General features: G+C 47.0%; 1 protein-coding gene across 15 annotated transcripts in view; it reads left to right on the top strand.

Annotated features, from left to right (window-relative positions):
* NCOR2 (nuclear receptor corepressor 2) overlaps positions 1-17,973 on the top strand; it is a 402,926-nt gene that overhangs the window by 175,559 nt on the left and 209,394 nt on the right. For all 15 annotated transcript variants that reach the window (XM_030583492.1, XM_030583491.1, XM_030583488.1 and 12 more), the window contains exon 5: positions 7,807-7,986. In XM_030583492.1, the coding sequence (XP_030439352.1) occupies positions 7,807-7,986 (180 nt within the window). The remainder of the gene's footprint in view (positions 1-7,806; positions 7,987-17,973) is intronic.

Here is a 17,973-nt window from a genome sequence, read left to right as displayed (position 1 = left end):
TACTGTCAACTGGAAAATCCTAAGTGTTTAAAAATTACATTTCCTATAAAAAGATGGGGCTACAGAAAGGGTCAGTAAAATGCCCGATGATATAAAAACAAAAGAATTTGAATAACCTGATCTGCTTTTCACTGCTCTGTCTTTTAGTTCTTTCTGCATTTCCCTCCGCTGGGAAGATATGACCAACTAGTCAGTTTCATTGCTGTTTCTATTCATTTTGACTTTCTCCTGCTGCATTAGCACAAGGCTGTAATGTTTGGATTGCAGATGCTCTAGGGTTAAGACTGGTTCCCATTGGACTTTTAACTATTTAAATATACATTTGACCTTTGGTTTTAACATTTTTATAAGCTTGTTTTTGCAGCGCAATCCAGGGGAATGGGCACTAGGTTGGGAATCAGGAGGCCTGGATTCCCTTCCTTGCTCTTCCACTGATCTGCTCTGCCATTTCTAGTATGAAACTGGAGATGGTACTTCCCTGCCTTCTTCCCCTTTCCCTCCTTCCATAGAAATCACAGCCCTTAATAGCCCTTGGTTTTGGTACTGACTCTAGCTTCACAGAATCACACAACGCTTTCCAGACCACAGGTTCTTCCCAACAGCGAGAGCGCAAATAGTGGCTCTGCCTTGTGGCACAGGCTCTCGCTAACTGTGTATTGGGAGTTTAATCAGTTTGCAGATTTAAGCTGCATTTAATGGGTACATAGAGATAAGAAAGATTCAGATGACAGAATTGTATCCCCAGATAAAATCGCAGGTATTCATATCCCTCAACTGTCTACCTTGGTGCAAGGACTTCCTTCATTTTTAAATCTAAATTGAATTTTGCCCACTGTGGATCTGCAGCAGTCGTCACCCAGCTGTCTGTTGTACCTGTGGGTGTGCCTGGGATGTGCAAGCAGAAAGAATTGGGGGTAGAAGCTCAGAGTGCTAACAAAACACTGTGTGTGTTTAATAAATCAATCAAACTGCAGTTGGACAATCCCTTAATTTCCTAATTGTCAAATCCTTCACTAAACTGGGTTAACAAAGTAATTTACAGACATTTGATGCTGAAGTCGCTCATGCTCCTGGAATGGAGAGACTGTTAGTAGTCTACTTATTTTATAGATGGGTAAACTAAGGCAGAGAGCAATCGTGACATGCCGGAACACACATACTGAGGCAGTGGTAGAGAGAAGATTAAAAACAAGGAGACCTGACTCCCAACTCCATATCTGTAACCACTAGACGTTGCCCCCTCTTTTTCAGACAGCATAGCTTTATTTGACCAGCTGAAAGTGAAGGTTACAAAGTTATGATGTGACGTCCCCTGGGGCTTTGGAAAGGTGGCTGATTCACTGTCAAGAAAACACAGCTCACTTTGAGGTCTAGGTGAGTCCACATATGGACAAGAGCTCCATTGTGCCTCTGCCACCATGCCATCATTCTAAAATCTCTCCCATTTATCTCTTATGTTTCAAACTGCTAAACGGAGATGTCTCTCTGAAGGCAGGAGCAATACTTACTTTGCACCAGCAGGTGATTTGCCTTCCATGGAAGGTTTTTAAAAAAACAAAACAGCGTATTATTGACCTGTCCTTTCCCCACTTCCTCCATGCCCCCCCAACTCTCCCTCCCTCTTCTTCATTTCTCTTCAGCTGCACCAGCTGTTTAGAACACTCTCTTCCCTCTGCCTCACTGATTCTCCACTCTCCAACCCCACCTCCTGTCTGTTTAGTATTATTGCTTCTGATGCACAGCTCTAACGGCGCCGTTGTTCTTCAGGCATTGACTGTTCAGCCCTCCCAGTTAGGTCGATCGATTTAATTACTGTGAGGGGAGGTGACGTGTCCTAGCCACTGTCTACACTACAAACGTATGTCACTATAGATACGTCACTCTGGGATGTGTAAAAGCCACTCCTGAGCGACACAGTTATCCCAGCCTAACTCCCGGTGCAAACAGCACTGTGTCAACAGAAGAGCTTCTCCCATTGACACAGCTACTGCCGCTTGTGGAGGTGGATTAACTGTATGCCAACGGGAGAAGCGTAGTAGCGTCTTCTCTTGCAGCTGCATCACTGCAGCGCTGTCAGTGTAGACAAACCCCAAGGCTGCAGAGGGCCGTCGTCATTGGAGATGGAGTCGGCATTCAAGAATTCCTGATCTTGTGCTTTGACCGCGTGCCCACATGCATCTTTTAAACCACTGTGTGCTAGCTGGATTGGGCCCACTGCAGACGTTAATTAGAGTCCGTGAAAGTTGAATCAAGCCCAGAATTTGCAGTTGTTTTAGAAACAGCGGGCCGTGGTGGCTTTACCAAGCCTCTTCCCCAGACTTTGCCGTTTAAAATAAGAGACGCTATCACCTGCATCCCAGAAAGTGAAGGTGGCACTCATCACACAGAGCTTTGATTTTATTGGTGGGACCTCCAGCCAAGAGCTGTGATTTTTCATTGGTGGGACTTATGCCCGGAACAACCACATGCAGAATAAAAACCTAGGACAGGTTCTCCTCTCAGATGGAGTCTCTCTCTAGTGTTAATTGTTTTCTTTTATGGCAGCAGCTGTTATTACCAAGGAAGGCTTTACATTAATCCTGTCCCCCCGCCCCCAACCATGTTCCCCTTGTTATCATACAAGTCGGATAATAATAAGGCCAGGGATAAACAGGGACTACAGTAGCTGTTAGCTGTGTATAAAAACAAATCACATGGAAACAGTGTAATTACTGAGAAAATATCGACTTGAGTAATGAAGTAATTGTTTTCTTCCCTCCAGCAGATTGAGTCTAACTCTCTGGGCTGCATGCTGGTTTCGAAGGCTGTGACTACTTCTTAATAAGAAGAATTTTACGTTTCACACTATGTTAATTTAAAACCTGGATGTGATATGATCCCAGGCATCAACATTATATAGAGCCTAATTTAAGTGGCTTCTTCAGTGTGTTAGGAAGCAGACCAGTGCTACCATTTTTTAAAAAACATTCTCCCTAGCAGTGATTTGGGCTCTTGTGTTGGCTGCAATGGGTTCCTATTTTAAGGATGCAATTCACAAATATTTGGCTTTCTGGTTCCGGATGCTCCGTTGTGATGGTATTTCTGTGGCTAGCGAGCACAATCCAGCGGTGTTCAGCTCATTGGGTGCTAGAGTATCCCCCTCTTGGCTGGATGCGTTGAGCTGCCATTGCAGCAGGGGGGACCAGTACAGTGCCGAGGGGCTGGGATAAGATTGGAGCAAGGAAAAGGCAGTTCCAGTCATAAGTGAATGGGAGATTCCCAACCCTTTGTTCCCCTTCTGTGGGCAGTTGAGAGGCCCATTGGCATGTATCTTCAAAAGGACATGTTGTTCTATGCCTATCCTTGTTGGCCTTTGCAACCCTGCTTTCGTCTCTTCCCTGGTAATCTCCGGGAGATGCATTGCACTGGGGTGTAGCATTACCACAGTGTGCCGTTTACCTTTGAGGTTTGTGCCGCAAGGTCTGTCTCTGTCAGGAACATTAGTGTTGGACCTGTGTGAGGTTGGGCTGAATTACTTATGTGGCCACTGTCTCTTTAGAGCATTCCAAACAGCCGGTTTTTTAGACATGCTTATGACACATTTGATGCCAAGATATCGGCCCTTGTGCAAAAGAACAGGCAGATTCTCACAGCGACAAAGAACCAGCAGTAGGGAAACTGGATGTTCCGGTGACATAGCAATCACTGTGTGTAAGGCATGCTGGCATAAGCTCCACTGAGAATCTCCTTATGTATTCTGTCATGGGAATTGGAGACGGATTAGGTCACCCAGGCCAGGCCTCTGACAGCACAGGATTGCTTCCAGCAATATCTGCTGCATCAAAAGAGCACTAGGCCCTCGTTACTTGACTGAGTCAAGCACAAGAGTATTTTAAATTCATAATCTGCGAACACTCATGCACGGCGCTCTTCACCCCGGGAGGCAATCAGACGTCCTTTCCCAGGAAGAGCGCAAATGGAGGAGGTTGGAGTACACGTCGAGGATTCAAGTGCCCACAGCTTGCTGTTACTTAACCTTCTTTGAAAGTCCAGCCTTTGCAAGTTGACTGTGGCAGGCAGCTGCTTCACCGTCTTTTCACATGAACCTGGTTTTTGTGCTTAGGAATAAGGTCTTCTCTGTAAAAGCGAGAGTGCTACTCCCTGAACCTCATTATCAGGTGTGAGTTTCCCAAGAGACTTCTGCCTTCATTTCCTTTCTCCTGCGTCCTTGTTGCCTGCCTCTCTCTGTCTATATACAGGTGTCTGTGAAAATGGCAATTATCCCTTTTGAAAGAGCCTCTGAGCACTGCTGACGTAATGCAAGGTGATGGCACTTTTATGTAAGGTAGCGCTCTGCCATTCTTTCTGCTCCACTGTACCATCGCTTCTGTTTCAGAATCTGTAAGCTGAAAACGTGACTGGGCAGCAGAAACAGCATCTCCGAAGGTTTTAGAAAAAGGGCTTTAATCTTTTTAAAGTTCCTTACGTTTCGTATATTGCCAAATGCGGGCAAGCTTCATTTTGTTGTTTTTACTTACTTAGATTCTCTCTCTCTCGAGCTCTGAAACCGTGGACTGAAATGACTTCTGATGATTTGCTCACCCACATACCATCAGCACACAGTTTTCTTCTCACTCCTGCTGTCCCATAGGCTTGAGCAAACCACATATTGCATGCCTAAAAATCTGTCTTCTGCTTCCTCTGGCTTTGAAAATTGAGAGCATGGGGAAGGTTTAGCAGTTGTCCGTGAGGAAGGCCAGGCCTCAGCTCTCCGGTTGTGGTTGGCAGGTAATTGAGCACTTGCACCATCTTATCCCGGTGTAAATTGAGCGAGACAGAAATCTACTGTTTTGCCTTCTCAGTATGTGTTTAATGCTCTCGTAGCTTGTTTTTTGGAGGGACGTTTGGAGTCAACTTCTTCAGCTGCCTTTGTGGTATCTCCTCATGCTAAGAAATGGGAAAACCTCATCCTGTGATGGTAAGGAATGTGGTGGGGAAAGGATATTAGTATCCAGATTGCTACTATGCTTCATCTTCACGATGGCAGAAGCAGGAGTGGCACTGACGACCCAACGTGCCTTTAAGTCTACCAGATAGTCTTACTGGAATAAAGCCATTTGAAGAGAGACCCTCCTGGGTATTTGGCTTCTGTGAGTCCAGTCTTGGAATTGTATTTCTCTTTTGATCCACAAACTCCTTGTCTCTTAGCAGAGTTTTATAACGGGAGAGGGAGGAGCTGGAGGAGGTGGGGGCGAGGGCGAAGAAAAGCAAGAACGTTATTCTGTGGCCCTGGGGTCAGAAGCTCTGGGACAGCCACTGGCAGGCAAGAATGCCAGGAGAAGGCGGCGCTCGTGAAGAGCATTGACTGTCCTTTCTCCATTCTTTCCAGTGGCTGGAATAGAGGCTGGGCAGAAATCTCCTCCCCATTCTTTGCTGCAACATCTTCCCCTTTCAGTCCTCTGCTCTGGCTGAGCAAATAGAAGATGATGATGATTCCCTTTGACTGCGGCACTGAATACCCATTGAAGAGTCAACAAACGTTGCTTTCTGGGAGGCTAGCGCTGTGAAACCTGCTTATAATTGAGTGAAACTTGACTGGAAGCAGCATGAAGCGTCATTTGAAGTGTAGTGAAAATCCCTTGAGCTGTCCATGGACGGCTCAAGTGGGGAGCAAGGCAAGGGTTAAGATGTGGTATTGTGATGCACGCCCCACTCCTAAGGCTGCCTTAGGAGTTCAGAAAGCAGGGATGAAGGTTATGTGCTGCAGCTGCAATTCCCGGTAAGCAGTTATTAATTCAGTGATGAGCTAGAGTGTCATTAAGGTGGTATCTTTTATTACGCCCACATCAATCCCAGAAGGTTTCATCATGGGTAATGATGTCAGGGCCAGAACAATGCATAGCGTTTAACTGTGCGTGCGCCTGCCTCTTTAACCAAGGCAGCAGAACGTTCTTATGTTGAATGGTTGGCCCCAGCTAGTTGTGGTCTGATTTCATGTCATCCAGTGCCTCCCAAAGGAGGAAACAACCCCCAAGTACAAGTGATAAGTTAATAAATAGCCCACCTGTTGTTGGTCCAGGCGGGAAGCTAGCCTGGCAGTCATCCATAGCCCGTGAGAGAGAAAGGGAGCCCTTCTGGAAGGAATGAAAAGCGCCAGTTGGTGCTGAAGAACAATGGCAGCCTTGTCTCCAGTTGTGAGGCTGCTGTAATAAAGGTGCAAAGTTGTGTGAGCTTTGTTTGCTTTTTTAAAAAATTTTTCTCAGAGCAGCTACGGGGTGATTATTGAGTCTGTGGTTTCAGGTTACAAACTAAGCCATCATTTTTACCTCCCCTGTGTCCCCCCCACCATGGAAAAAAACCCCAATCCCATTGCAAAATAAATGAACAGATAGACTGAATTACCACGTCCTATAGCTACCAACTGTGAGTGGAATGCATTAGGCCAGAATAGGCTATTGCACTGGGACCCTGTCGGATCTCGCAGCAAAACAGGGTTAGGGCTGGGTCAGTGCTTGGGCAGGAGACAGTAAGGAACTATGGGGGTGCGCTGAGTCAGCATGGAAGCAGCGCCCCATCAAATTGAAAGCCTGATGAGTCATTACACATTCTATTGATGCTCTTTATAAAGGCACGAGCGTTAACTTCAGTGTCCTGCCAATTTGGCTGAATCTGTCCCTTGCGTCTTCAAATTCCCCTGGCTGTTTCAGGCTGTGATATTCAAGTCCTTGCTAGAGGTGCAGGGCACTCGAGGTTTTTGGGCTCCGATGCATGTGAAAGAGGAGGTTGTGTGCAAGCAGATGTTACTGTTAAGAGCTAGGCAGAATCCTCTTTGCTGAGCTCTGCTGGCGTTGGGATGAGCTGGAGCTCACGTCCAGTCCTAGGCTACTTCTCACATTGCCATGCGATGTTAATCAGCTGCAGGGCTCCATGTCAGTGGGTGAATGAGCTCTTTTCCAAGTTTGTATATCAGAAGTTATAGTTCGAGATCTTTGCAGTGCGAGCATTATACACAAGCAGGATTATTGTTCTGAGACATTCTGGAGATATTGGCTAATTAGTAGCAGCGAAACCATTGCTTTGCTTGGGAGAAATCAAAAGTGCTGAATGTTCTGATCTTATCCCCAGAGTGGTTCCCCTCCTGCCCCGGCCAACGCCATCCTAATGAGAGCTATTCTTTGAAATATGTTAGGTTGCATTGTTCCATGAAGTTTCTTTTTTGAAGAGCACTTCCTCCAATACTGTTTGCTTTAGAGCCTGCAGACATACATTGGTCATTAGCTCTGCCTATTTTATCTAACCTAGTCTCATATACAGTGTCTCTTTTTTTCTTCTTTATCTGGCACACACCACCCTCGTATCTGAACTCCTCCCCTAATTAACAAGCGCATGAAAGCCCTCCACCGCCACCCTGCCCGCTGGACTAGATTTCTCTCTCTCTCTCTCTTCGGGAGGCTTCTGGAATTCTTTTAGAACAAAGTGCATGTGTGTGACACACTCTCTTCCTCAATTTAGCTGTTGCGGCTATTGTTGTGTTAAGTTTTGTGGTAGTCTGGAACCAGTTGTCAATACTAGCTGTAGGAGCGTATGGTCCCAAAGTGAGTGGCCTTTCTTGGACCAGTAGCATGGGTGACCATAAAGATGAAGGGAAGCCCGGGGAGTTTGTACAGTGTCCGGGTGATGCGGCCAGTGTTCTTCAAAGTGTCCAAGTTAAAGGGCTGGAAAGTGACCAGGGAAGTGTGCATCTGCAGCATGTGATGAGAGTGGGAGAGGGAAAGGTACGGAATTCTCCAGAGAAATTGCTGATTGGATTGTTCCTACTCTCCACAGGAGCGAAGCCTGACAGGCAAGCTGGAACCCGTGTCTCCGGTCAGCCCTGCCCACCCTGACTCGGAGCTGGATCTGTTACCCTCCAGGCTCTCGAAGGAGGAGCTGATCCAGAACATGGACCGAGTGGATCGGGAGATCACCATGGTGGAACAGCAGATCTCCAAGCTGAAAAAGAAACAGGTAAGGTGGCCCGGCGCTGGTGGAGCTGTAGATCTGTCAGAGCACCCACACTTCCCTGTAATGGTGTCCCGGCGGTTCCAGACGTCCACGGACGTCCACTGAGGGCAGCAATTGCAGCAGCTTACTGTACTGTACAGGCAACTGCTAGGGCTTTAACCAGCCTGTCGCCTGGACCTCCCCCGGGCAGCTCACTGGCCCATCTGTGCTGCTGTTATTTATACTGCATTAGCACTAAGTGTCCCAAACCAAGACCAGGGATCCATTGTGCTGTGCTGTGTGCACACTTGGTAAGAGCCAGTCCCTACCCGCATGGTGCTTACAGTCTAAATAGAGAAGACAGACTAGGGATGAGGTAAAAGGAAGAATTTTCATCCCTGTTATATAGATGGGGAAATGAGGCACAGAGAAATTTAAGTGACTTGCCCAGGGTCATGCAAGGAGCGGGTGGCAGAGCTGGCAATTGTTCCCAGGTCCTCAATCCTGTGCACTGTAATCACAAGACTCTTTCCTCTCAGCTAGAGTCCTCCCGTGGTAATGCTACTGGAGCAGCTGCAGGTAGTGCAATGGTGGGAAATGTTAAGAAAAAAATGCTGTTGTTGTGCTCTGGTTCTAAATCTGCAAAGGCCGATTTCAGCGCTTGGCTATTTCCACCCTGAGTCTCAGGAAGGGACTTGCTTTTCTGCAGTGCCCTGGCCCTATAATACTCCATCTGCTCTACCTATGGAAGCCCTCCGGATTGCTTTATACGTTGTTGTTTGTGGTAATCCAGCATGCTTGGTAGTTTTGTAATCAGTGTGTGCCCCACTTGTCCTGTCCTCCCTCTTCCGCTGGTGCGTGTCCCAAAATAAAGCTGCAATACCGAGATTTCTCATTGTAGCTTGAAAACCGACCCAAAGCTTTGTGTGTTGACTGTCATGGTACATTTCCCCAATCTGGACCTTGGAGTCCAAAAGTTGGGGTACCAGCATGAATTCCCCTAAGCTTAATTACCAGCTTAGACCTGATAGCTGCCACCAATCAGGACTTGGAGTACCTGATACACTCTGGTCCCCCCCCCCCCCCCAAAACCTTCCCTGGGGACCCCCAAGATCCAGACCCCCTGGATCTTAACACAAGGAAAATAAACTCTTTCCCTCACCAGTGCCTCTCCTAGGCTTTCCCTCCCTGGGTTACCCTGGAAGATTACTGTGATTCAAACCCCTTGAATCTTAAAACAGGGAGGAATGTCTCTTTTCCCTCTCCCATTTCTCCCTCACCCAGAGGCAGTACAGATTCAAGCTCCGTGAATCTAAAACAAAGGGATTCCACCCTTCTCCCCTCCCTTCTCCTTCCCTGTTAAGTACAGACTCAATTCCCTTGAGACTCAACAATCAAACAGGTCTTAAAAAACAAAACTTTTAATAAAAAGAAAAAAAGTAAAAGTTATCTCTGTAATTTAGATGGTAAAAGTTACAGGGTCTTTCAGCTTATAGACACTAGAAAGAAGCCTCCCCCCAGCCATATGCAATTTAAAATACTTCCAGCAAACTACACATTTGCAAATACAGAAAACAATCAAAAGACTATAACCGCTTGTTCTACTTAATACTCACTATTCTGAATATATAAGAGACTGTAGCAGGGAGATTGGCAAGAAACCTGGTTGCACGTCTAGTCCCTTCCAGGACCCAGAGAGAACAAAGCCAAACCCAAAAGAACACAAACAAAGGCTTCCCTCCACTGAGATTTGAAAGTATATTGTCTCCTGATTGGTCCCCTGGTAAGGTGTTTTTGGTTCCCTGTTTGTTAACCCTTTACAGGTAAAAGAGACATTAACCCTTAACTATCTGTTTGACATTGACGCAATAGGGCAGCCCTGCACTGGTGGCAGTCTTGGGAACACCGCTCCCTGCTGTTTTGTGACCTAACCTGCTCCTTGTGCCTGGGCTCAGGCAGACGTAACAGAGGGCCCTGGGCAGCTCCCTTCCCGCAGTTGATGGAGGGGAAGAGACCCATATTTGTTTACCGCCGCGTGCACTGCTATTCTAGGGAAGTCCTGGCTCTCACAGTAAGGATCTGGCCTTGTTACTGTAGTATTTGGACACATAACAGTCTTTAATGTACATATCCTCCCTGCAGAGAGGGCTATTATTCATGTTACAGATGAGCACTGGGAGGCCAAGTGAGTTGCCCAAAGTCACACAGGCTGTCTGTGGCAGAGCAGGGAATTGAACCTAGAACTCAGGCTAGTGCTCTAGCCACTGGACCATCTGTCCCTGTCTGTGTAGCACACTAGAAGACTGCCCGGTGGAAGACTCCACCAGCACATCCCAGGTTTGTTGCCCCGTAGATTACCATAACCCCATTAAGAGATTAACATGACAAAAGCACAGTGCCGGCCTGTGTTTTTTATAAAGGTTTTTTCAATGCCTACAGCAAAGCAGTTCTCTTTGTGTCTCCCTATTACCGGTTGTTACTTCCCCTGCATCAGGAAGCTCTGTAATGCTTGCTGATAAGTGCTAATCCCCACCCGCCCCAGAGATGAGCCAGCTCTCTTGATGTGCATGTGCCCTGGAATTTATGAATTAAGGAGGCGGTATAATTGGGCTGTCATTCTGAATGAAAAACTAGGTCTATTTCTATGCTCCTAGAGGGAAAACAAGTTGCTGACGTTCCTCCCAAGTTCTGCAGAAGCGGCACAGGAAGGGAATAATGAGTGCAATAAAACAACTGAAGAGACTCCTCTCATTTCACATGCACACACTCACGCACGCCCAGGAACATGCTTGTGCTCACGTGCACTCTCAGCAGGCTGTGCTGTAGCTGGCACAGAACCAAGCTCTCTTGTCTCTTTAATGCAAGGCCATCCCAAATGCCCCTTTTTGCTATGAATAGAGTTGAGTTTTTGATTAACAGATGCCTCCCCATCCCCCTCGTAAGTGGAATCGGGACAGTTTGGTTTTGTTTTTAAACAGTGTGGTGTAATTAGTCCTAGACACCTGTTTTCAGTTGATTTCCCTACAGAGGTATCAAAGGGGCTGGAAAGGGGAAGGGAGCTGAGAGGGCTAAGAAGCAGCTGTGATGCCAGGTGAAATGACTGGCCTCAGAGCAGCCTTTTCATTGGTGCAGCTGGAACATCTGGAGTGATTAAAACCACAGAGGATTCCCTTGTTTTATTTTGTGGGAGTTGGGTGGAGTCTGGGCCGCCATAAGGACTGAGAGCAATAAGATTCTGGCACTTGCAGCTTGAAGGCTGGTTCCTTTAAAGACAGACCTGCCAGGACAATGGTGGCGCAATGATAAAGTCAGAGTTCAAAGGACGCTGTCGGCTTTAAACTCTTGGGCCAAATCCCTTGGCCACCCCAAGCTGCTTTGCAGAGGAGCAGATGGAGGGATGGGGAGGAGGGTAGAATAGGTCAAAGGTAGCTTTAAGCCATCTTTGCATTCTGTGCTGCTAGGAGAGCAGGCTTCATGTCTCTCTTATGCCTGGCTCCCTATGCTCCAAGGGGCTGTCCTGGCAGCTGGGGAATCAGCCAGATGCATCAGTTTTGCGGCCATGCCCCCTTCACCGAGGCCTGGGAGAGAAATTGGAATGGGAGCCATACAATTTCCTTGCACGCTGCCTGGTCCTAGTGGCCTTTCTGCTGGCTTTGCCTTGCAGAGTGGCCCAGACTGGCAGTAGTGCGGCACTATGCCCCAGGTGCCTCCCCCATCTGCAGGGATGGTGCCCTTTCTCTGGCAGGGCTGTCTCAGGAAAGACACTGGCACTTTGCACCAACACTTTATCTGTTACAGTTCCTTTTAAAGAAAAGCCCTTGCTCCAAAAAGCTCCCAAGGGACCTTTGGTCCGGTGACCTCACCACGCTAGCAGTGTCCATCCCCAGGTCCCTTTGCAGTGAGGGGTGATTTAGCCTATTGAGATCAACAGGCTCCACTTAGTTAGAGTCTTAGTGCTCACTGAGCCACCTGGCTTCACCAACGGCACAGGGTGTGCAGGCTAGGTCACCAGCGAAGCACTGCTGGGGAGCTTGGCTCTGGGAAAGCAAAACAAGATTGTCATCTTACCTTGGATTGAAGTTGGAGGACTAATGCACAGGAGCTGTGGGAACCAGTGTCCTCATAACAGACAGTTCTGCAACCTGGCTTTTCCAGAGCTTCTGGGTACCCAGAGACTGAAGTTAAGGGAGTTGCAGGTACTTAGCACCTTTCAAAACCAGGCCATCCTCCTGGAAAGAAAAGGCTTTTGTGGTTTGTCTTGTTTTTTCCGCCTGACACTGATTTTATAAATCCTCTGCAAATGCTCAGGTTAGTTGTGAACATGGCAAAAGTAGCTGCCGACAGATAAGTCCTCTCCTCCCTTTTCTTTGCGTGTGGTTCTGTACCTTGGTGTGCGATCAGTTACAGATACTGACCATGGCCTTCCTTCTCCTTAAGAAAGTTCGATACATCTGGCCTTTTAGGATTCAGTGCAAGAAAAAATATGTGAGAGGTTCGGGGAAAAAGAGAGAGGAGAAAAGGTCCTATCTGTAATACTTTGAGAACATTTGGTCCATCTGGGCATCTGAGCCACTGACTTTTAAAGAACACGAGAGAGAGAGAGAGAGAGAGAGAGAAAAAACAAAAGATATTAGCCAGGTCTTCCTTGAGCAAACAGTAGAGCAGTTGTGCAAAGCCCTAATGTCTCAATGCATTTTCCCTCTGTCCTTGGGAGGTCTTAGAGAGAATTAAATACATTTGTACGCAAAGCCTGTGCAAAAAAAAAAAAGAGAGGCAGCAACAGTGTCTCCTTGGTAGTTCCAAAAATGGCAATGAAGGCTCTGGCTGGGCTTGGCTGGCAGGAGGGGTTTTGATGAAGCAAAGTCTTTAGCAGCCCAGGAGCTTTTCTTTCCTGAAATCCAATGGACCAGTGAGCTTCTTTGTCCAGCTGCTCCTCCCTAGCTTTATTCATGTGCCACTTCTTTTTCATATGTGTTAAATCTCCTCCACTTCTCCACTTTCATGACAAGGAAGGATAATCTCCATGCAGTTATTCCTGGCCATGGTACCACAGATCTCTCCCCTCCTGCCCCCCCAAATAAAAATAAAAAAAAAATTGCTGAGATTTTCTTTCTTTGCAAATATTTTCTAAGCCGTCCCCAAAATGCTTATCGGAAATGCAACACTGACACCTGCTGGCAAAGGTGGAGCCAGTGGTTGCCTGTAGCTTTGCAGCACCATAGGGGAACCCAAGACTTGGCCTTTTTGCCATATCTGCTAGGTAGATTTATCATGTTAGAGAACAATCCCCCCTGCTGAATTTTATCTGCTGTGTATCAGCCTCTTTTTCTTAGAATATTTTTTAGAAATAGATTTCCCGAGTTGGAAACCTTGTTTCATTCTGTTAAAGTTGCCATGTTCTTGTGTATGTAGACTAATCACCGGTGATTTCTGCCCAGGAACTAGCATGTGTCTGGATTAACAGGAAATTTTAAATATCTACTTCTGAATAAGGGCAACCATGCCAAAGGGTACGTCCAGACTACCCGTCGGATCAGCGGGTAGGGATTGATCTACGGGGATCGATATATCGCATTTTGTATAGACGCGATATATCAATCCCCGAACACGCTCCCGTCGACTCCGGAACTCCACTAGGGCGAGCGGCGGTAGCGGAGTCAACAGGGGAGTGCGGGCATCGATCCCACGCCGTGAGGACGGGAGGTAAGTTGAAGTAAGATACGTCGACTTAATAAGATAAGTTGCGTATCTTACATCAACCCCTCCCCCCCCAGCGTAGACCAGACCAAAGACTAACTAGATTCACAGAAAACTGGAGTCAAAGCTATTTCAGCTCACACCTCATGCAACTTGATAAAACGGGAGGGATCTGTGCTTGCTGCCATACATACTGCAGATTAAGTATTGTTATTGCCATACCATTGTCGTTGGGGAAGAGAGGAAGGTGCTGCCTTCATTTAGAAACTGATTGGCCTTAGGAAGAGAGGGAACTTACGCTGACGCTAATGACAGGGCTTTGTGTTGCCTTGAAGTCACTGCAATGGGATTTTCATTTTAGACGAAGAGGGAAGTTGCAGGCTAGCGGAGGGTTGGCGTGTTACCGTCAAGACTCATCCTGATTTTCTGATTGTAAAGGTCACAGTCCCAGCCTGTTTTTTTGTGGCAGACCTTTAAGATCCGTCTTTGTTCATGTCTGAGTACCGTGACCTATTTTGCTTTGCCATTTTGCACAAATTCCAGGGGAAGTGGTTGCTGGCTAAACCTACTGAGGTCATCTTTGTAATCCCAGCGAGCACAGAGGGGAAGTAACCCCTAGTCCGTGTACTGTAATTGGTGGGCCTGCACCTTTGATAATTATACAGTATTACACCCATGGAGAGTAGAGAGACTGTAATTCTTCACTGTGTTTCAGCTATAATTAGATTTGCAGGGGTGGTGATTTTGCTTTTAAGGAGCTGGAAACATTCATTTTTTGATTTGCCATCAAATCTTCTATCTTAAACCAATTGGAACAACTTTGACCACTTGGGGAAAGTTTTTTTTGTGGGCTGCCAAAATACCTATCAGAGTTTCTAGAGATTTTGTCCAAATCCTTTCCCTGATAGAAATTGGGGTCTTGGTGTTTTTGATAATCTGAGGCTCTTGTTTCGAATTCCTGGATTTTGTAGCATTGGGGACTGTAAAGGGCTTCTTTTCTATTATGAGAATAACGCATGCATTTCGTTCCTAGAACCCAGCCCCGGAGCCTAACACTTGTAGACACTGGGAAAGTTCTGACCTGGATTGGACCTTTGCTGCTTGGACCCAGCTCTGTTTGGAAGTGGTTCTAGTTGAACAAAGAACTAGACGTGCAGTGTAAACCGCAGGGGAAAGTAGTTCATCAAGACACAGGTTGCTGATTAGTTCCCAGGAGGAGTTGAACGTGTTGGTCCTGACCTGTTAAGCTTTAAGCGGTTTACCTTGCCTTGGTGGGGAATCACTTCTCTCTCCTGGATGCTGCCAGAGTTGTGATCAGTGGAGACAGTGGTCCCCTGGTTTAAAAAGGAGGGGACTGGTAGTGGGGCATATTCCCAAAAGGGAATATCGAACCCACTCTTTACCCTTCAGATGCCTCAGTTATTGGGTCTTGAGATCAAACTGCAAGGCACAATGTACATTTCCTCTGGCTTTGGGGCAGCGGGGTGGCTCAAAGGTTAGGGATAGTTGGGGGTTGCTGTTTTTATTGTATTGATGGTGCTTTATATTTGGTCAGGATTGGAAGATCGGGTGTGAAATTAGGTGGATAGACAGGACACAATTAAGGGCGCTAGGGTTTGATGCCAAGCCCTTTGAAGTTGGTAGAGAAGCCCCTTTCTTGCAGAGCTTCCCAAAAAATCGCCATACCTTATTCCGGATTGCTGCCCCTCGCTCTTCTGCATGACCCTGGTTGCTATATATATATTTTTGTTGTTTGTTGTTGTTGTTGTTGTTTTTAGCTAAATTAACATCCTCAGAGCCTCTTCCAGATTCACTTCTGAGTCTTTGCACAACTCACTCTCTTCTTTTTTTATGTTTCCAAGTATGAGAACCATCCTGTTGGTTCAGGAGCAGCATTTCCGATGAGTCATTTGCAAATTAATCTAAATTGCACAAATTTTCACAATTTCACTCTCCTGTTCTGCCACACCTTGCACATAACATTCACGGTCTCCTGGTTATTCCCCCTCTCATCTGTGTGGTTCCTCCAGCCTGTTGAAAAGATTTTGGCATTTCTCCTCACTTCATACTGGTCACGAGGACAATAATGACCCAGGATGAGATTGTACATGCAGTACGTCGTCTGGCAGGCTGCCCGTTCCTTGGGATGTTGGGAATATTTTAACATTCGCTTTTAAAAGTTAAACAGTTACAATCACAAATGTTTCTCAGGCCGTGGCAGATGTACTGTACAGCATCATGCACTAATGTTTGTGAAACACACTTGAGCGTGCACATGCACGCACACTCATCTTGTTACTTTGCCTATGCTGAGACTTCAGAATTGCCCCAGTGTGAACCCATAGCATAGATACCATTTGCATCAATGCAGAATGATTTCCACGCGGGCATGCAGGCTGCATTGCACTGGTGTGAAGGGGTTTGCATCGCTGCAGTGGCACTAGTGGCTGAAATGTCCAGAGAGGGCTGATGTTGTACGTTTAGAAATCTGAGGCTCCTCTAAAATCAGTGTGATTCAGTGTTTCTGATGACAATAGATGAGATGCTATTGGAGCAGGATGAAACCTCTTGCGTTGTGTTATATAGCTTGCCTAGGTACCTTCCTACCTCCCCTCTCTTCATGGTGCAGCACTTCAGCCCTCGTTTTGTACCCGCTGGATTTTATGCTGTGCCAGAGTTAATTTTTCTCTAGCGCTCTCCAAGGTGCATCCTCTCTGCAGCAGGTCTGCCCAAAGGCCAAGTGCCACCTGCAGAGTCCTGGAAATGTGGCTCACGGCCACCCTCTGCCTGTCTCTGCAGGATGTGATCAAGGACAGGTTTTTATCGCTGCTGAGCTCAAACAAGCAGCTGCTTCACTTCATCTTCTGAGCATTCACATCTAGGTGACTATCAGGGTTATCCTCGTTTTGCTGTTGGTAAAAGCCGTGGACATGTCTGGGAACTTGGGCATGGCTTTTGGGCTCCTGCTAGTTGCCCAGCTGGCCCTCAGTAGATGGAGTTTGGGTACCTCACCTGTACAGCCAGGGTAAGGCTGAGACTCAGAACGAAGGGAACCGCCACATGCCCCTTTTCTATGTAGGACCACAGAGGAAGAGATGTCCGTTCAGCTGCAATCTGTCTCCCAGGCAGGGGAGTCTGAACTGGACGCTGGCCCCTTGCTCAGCTGTGTCTAGTTTGCAGCTGTTGGTGTCGAGTTTTTACCAGATTCTGATAATTCCCTTCGTTTTATTTAACACAGCAAAGGAAAAGGGGATTTGAAAACGACCTTCCTGAGACAGGCCTGGTCTGTAGGTGCCCTGAAGAGAACAGCTTGCGCTGCTTGTGCTGATGCCCGTAGCAGCAGCTTCTGGGTCAGTCTGATGTTACTAGAGTTGTATGAGGTGCCGATATTGCAGTAAGTGCGTGGGGCCGTTTGACCTTGAGAAGCAGCCCCCAATGATGATTGACACCCTGCCTCTGGGCTCCTTAGTAATATCTAATAAATACAGTAGTGAAGTTAGTCTCTGTGGCCTGCTTGCCCACTTCCCGCCTGCATCTCTGCCCTGTCTAATGATGCCACCCTTTTTGCATGGGCCGTACTGCCCTTTGAGATCCCTACAGCTCCCATCTCCTGATTGGCTGAACCCCCCCCTTACATCCTGCCTCTGCCAGGATACCTGCGGCTCACTCCCGTCTGGCACTGAGTAGGAGAGCTGCGACTTCTGCCTTTCTGCTAAACTCGGTTCTCCCGGTGTTACCTCGTGCTCCCCACCCTGTTTGTCTATTTCATCTGCCTGCAGTATCCTGTGAGCTCTTTGACGCTTTGTCTTTGATACTTGGCTGTCCAGCGCCTAGCACACAGGAGCCCTCATGCTTGACCGAGGTTCTGAGGCACTATTGTAAATAGAAAAAGAATAATAAGACGTAGCCACAGAAGGCATCTCATTCAAGTGAAGAACTAGGAACTCAGTACTGGGATATTAAACCAAAAAAGTCCCATAACCCCTCAACTCCCCGCTCCCCCCCCCAAACATGAGTGGCAAACAGTGCAGCTCCAAATTAAGACATAAACAAGGAACTTTGCTGCTCTGAGAAATGGTTTTCCTCCATGGAATTTTCATTCAGCTGTTTTTTATGCGTCGCATCTGTAGTTGAGATCCACAGGCCAGATCTAAGAGGGATGCTTTACCCAGTTTGTGGCCAGAAAACACCCTGGCTGAGGCAATAGGAAATTTTAAAGGGTTAGTCTCCCCTCCCCTCTGTTAGCCCCTTTGTCTTGCTGATGCCTCACAGGAAATGGTTCATGGTTACGTTTTCTATATCTGTCACAGTGCT

The sequence above is a fragment of the Gopherus evgoodei genome, chromosome 13 (genome assembly GCF_007399415.2).
Source record: "Gopherus evgoodei ecotype Sinaloan lineage chromosome 13, rGopEvg1_v1.p, whole genome shotgun sequence".
Lineage (NCBI taxonomy): Eukaryota > Metazoa > Chordata > Testudines > Testudinidae > Gopherus > Gopherus evgoodei.
The sequence above is the reverse complement of the archived record's forward strand: the minus strand, read 5'-3'. Positions and strand labels throughout refer to the sequence as shown.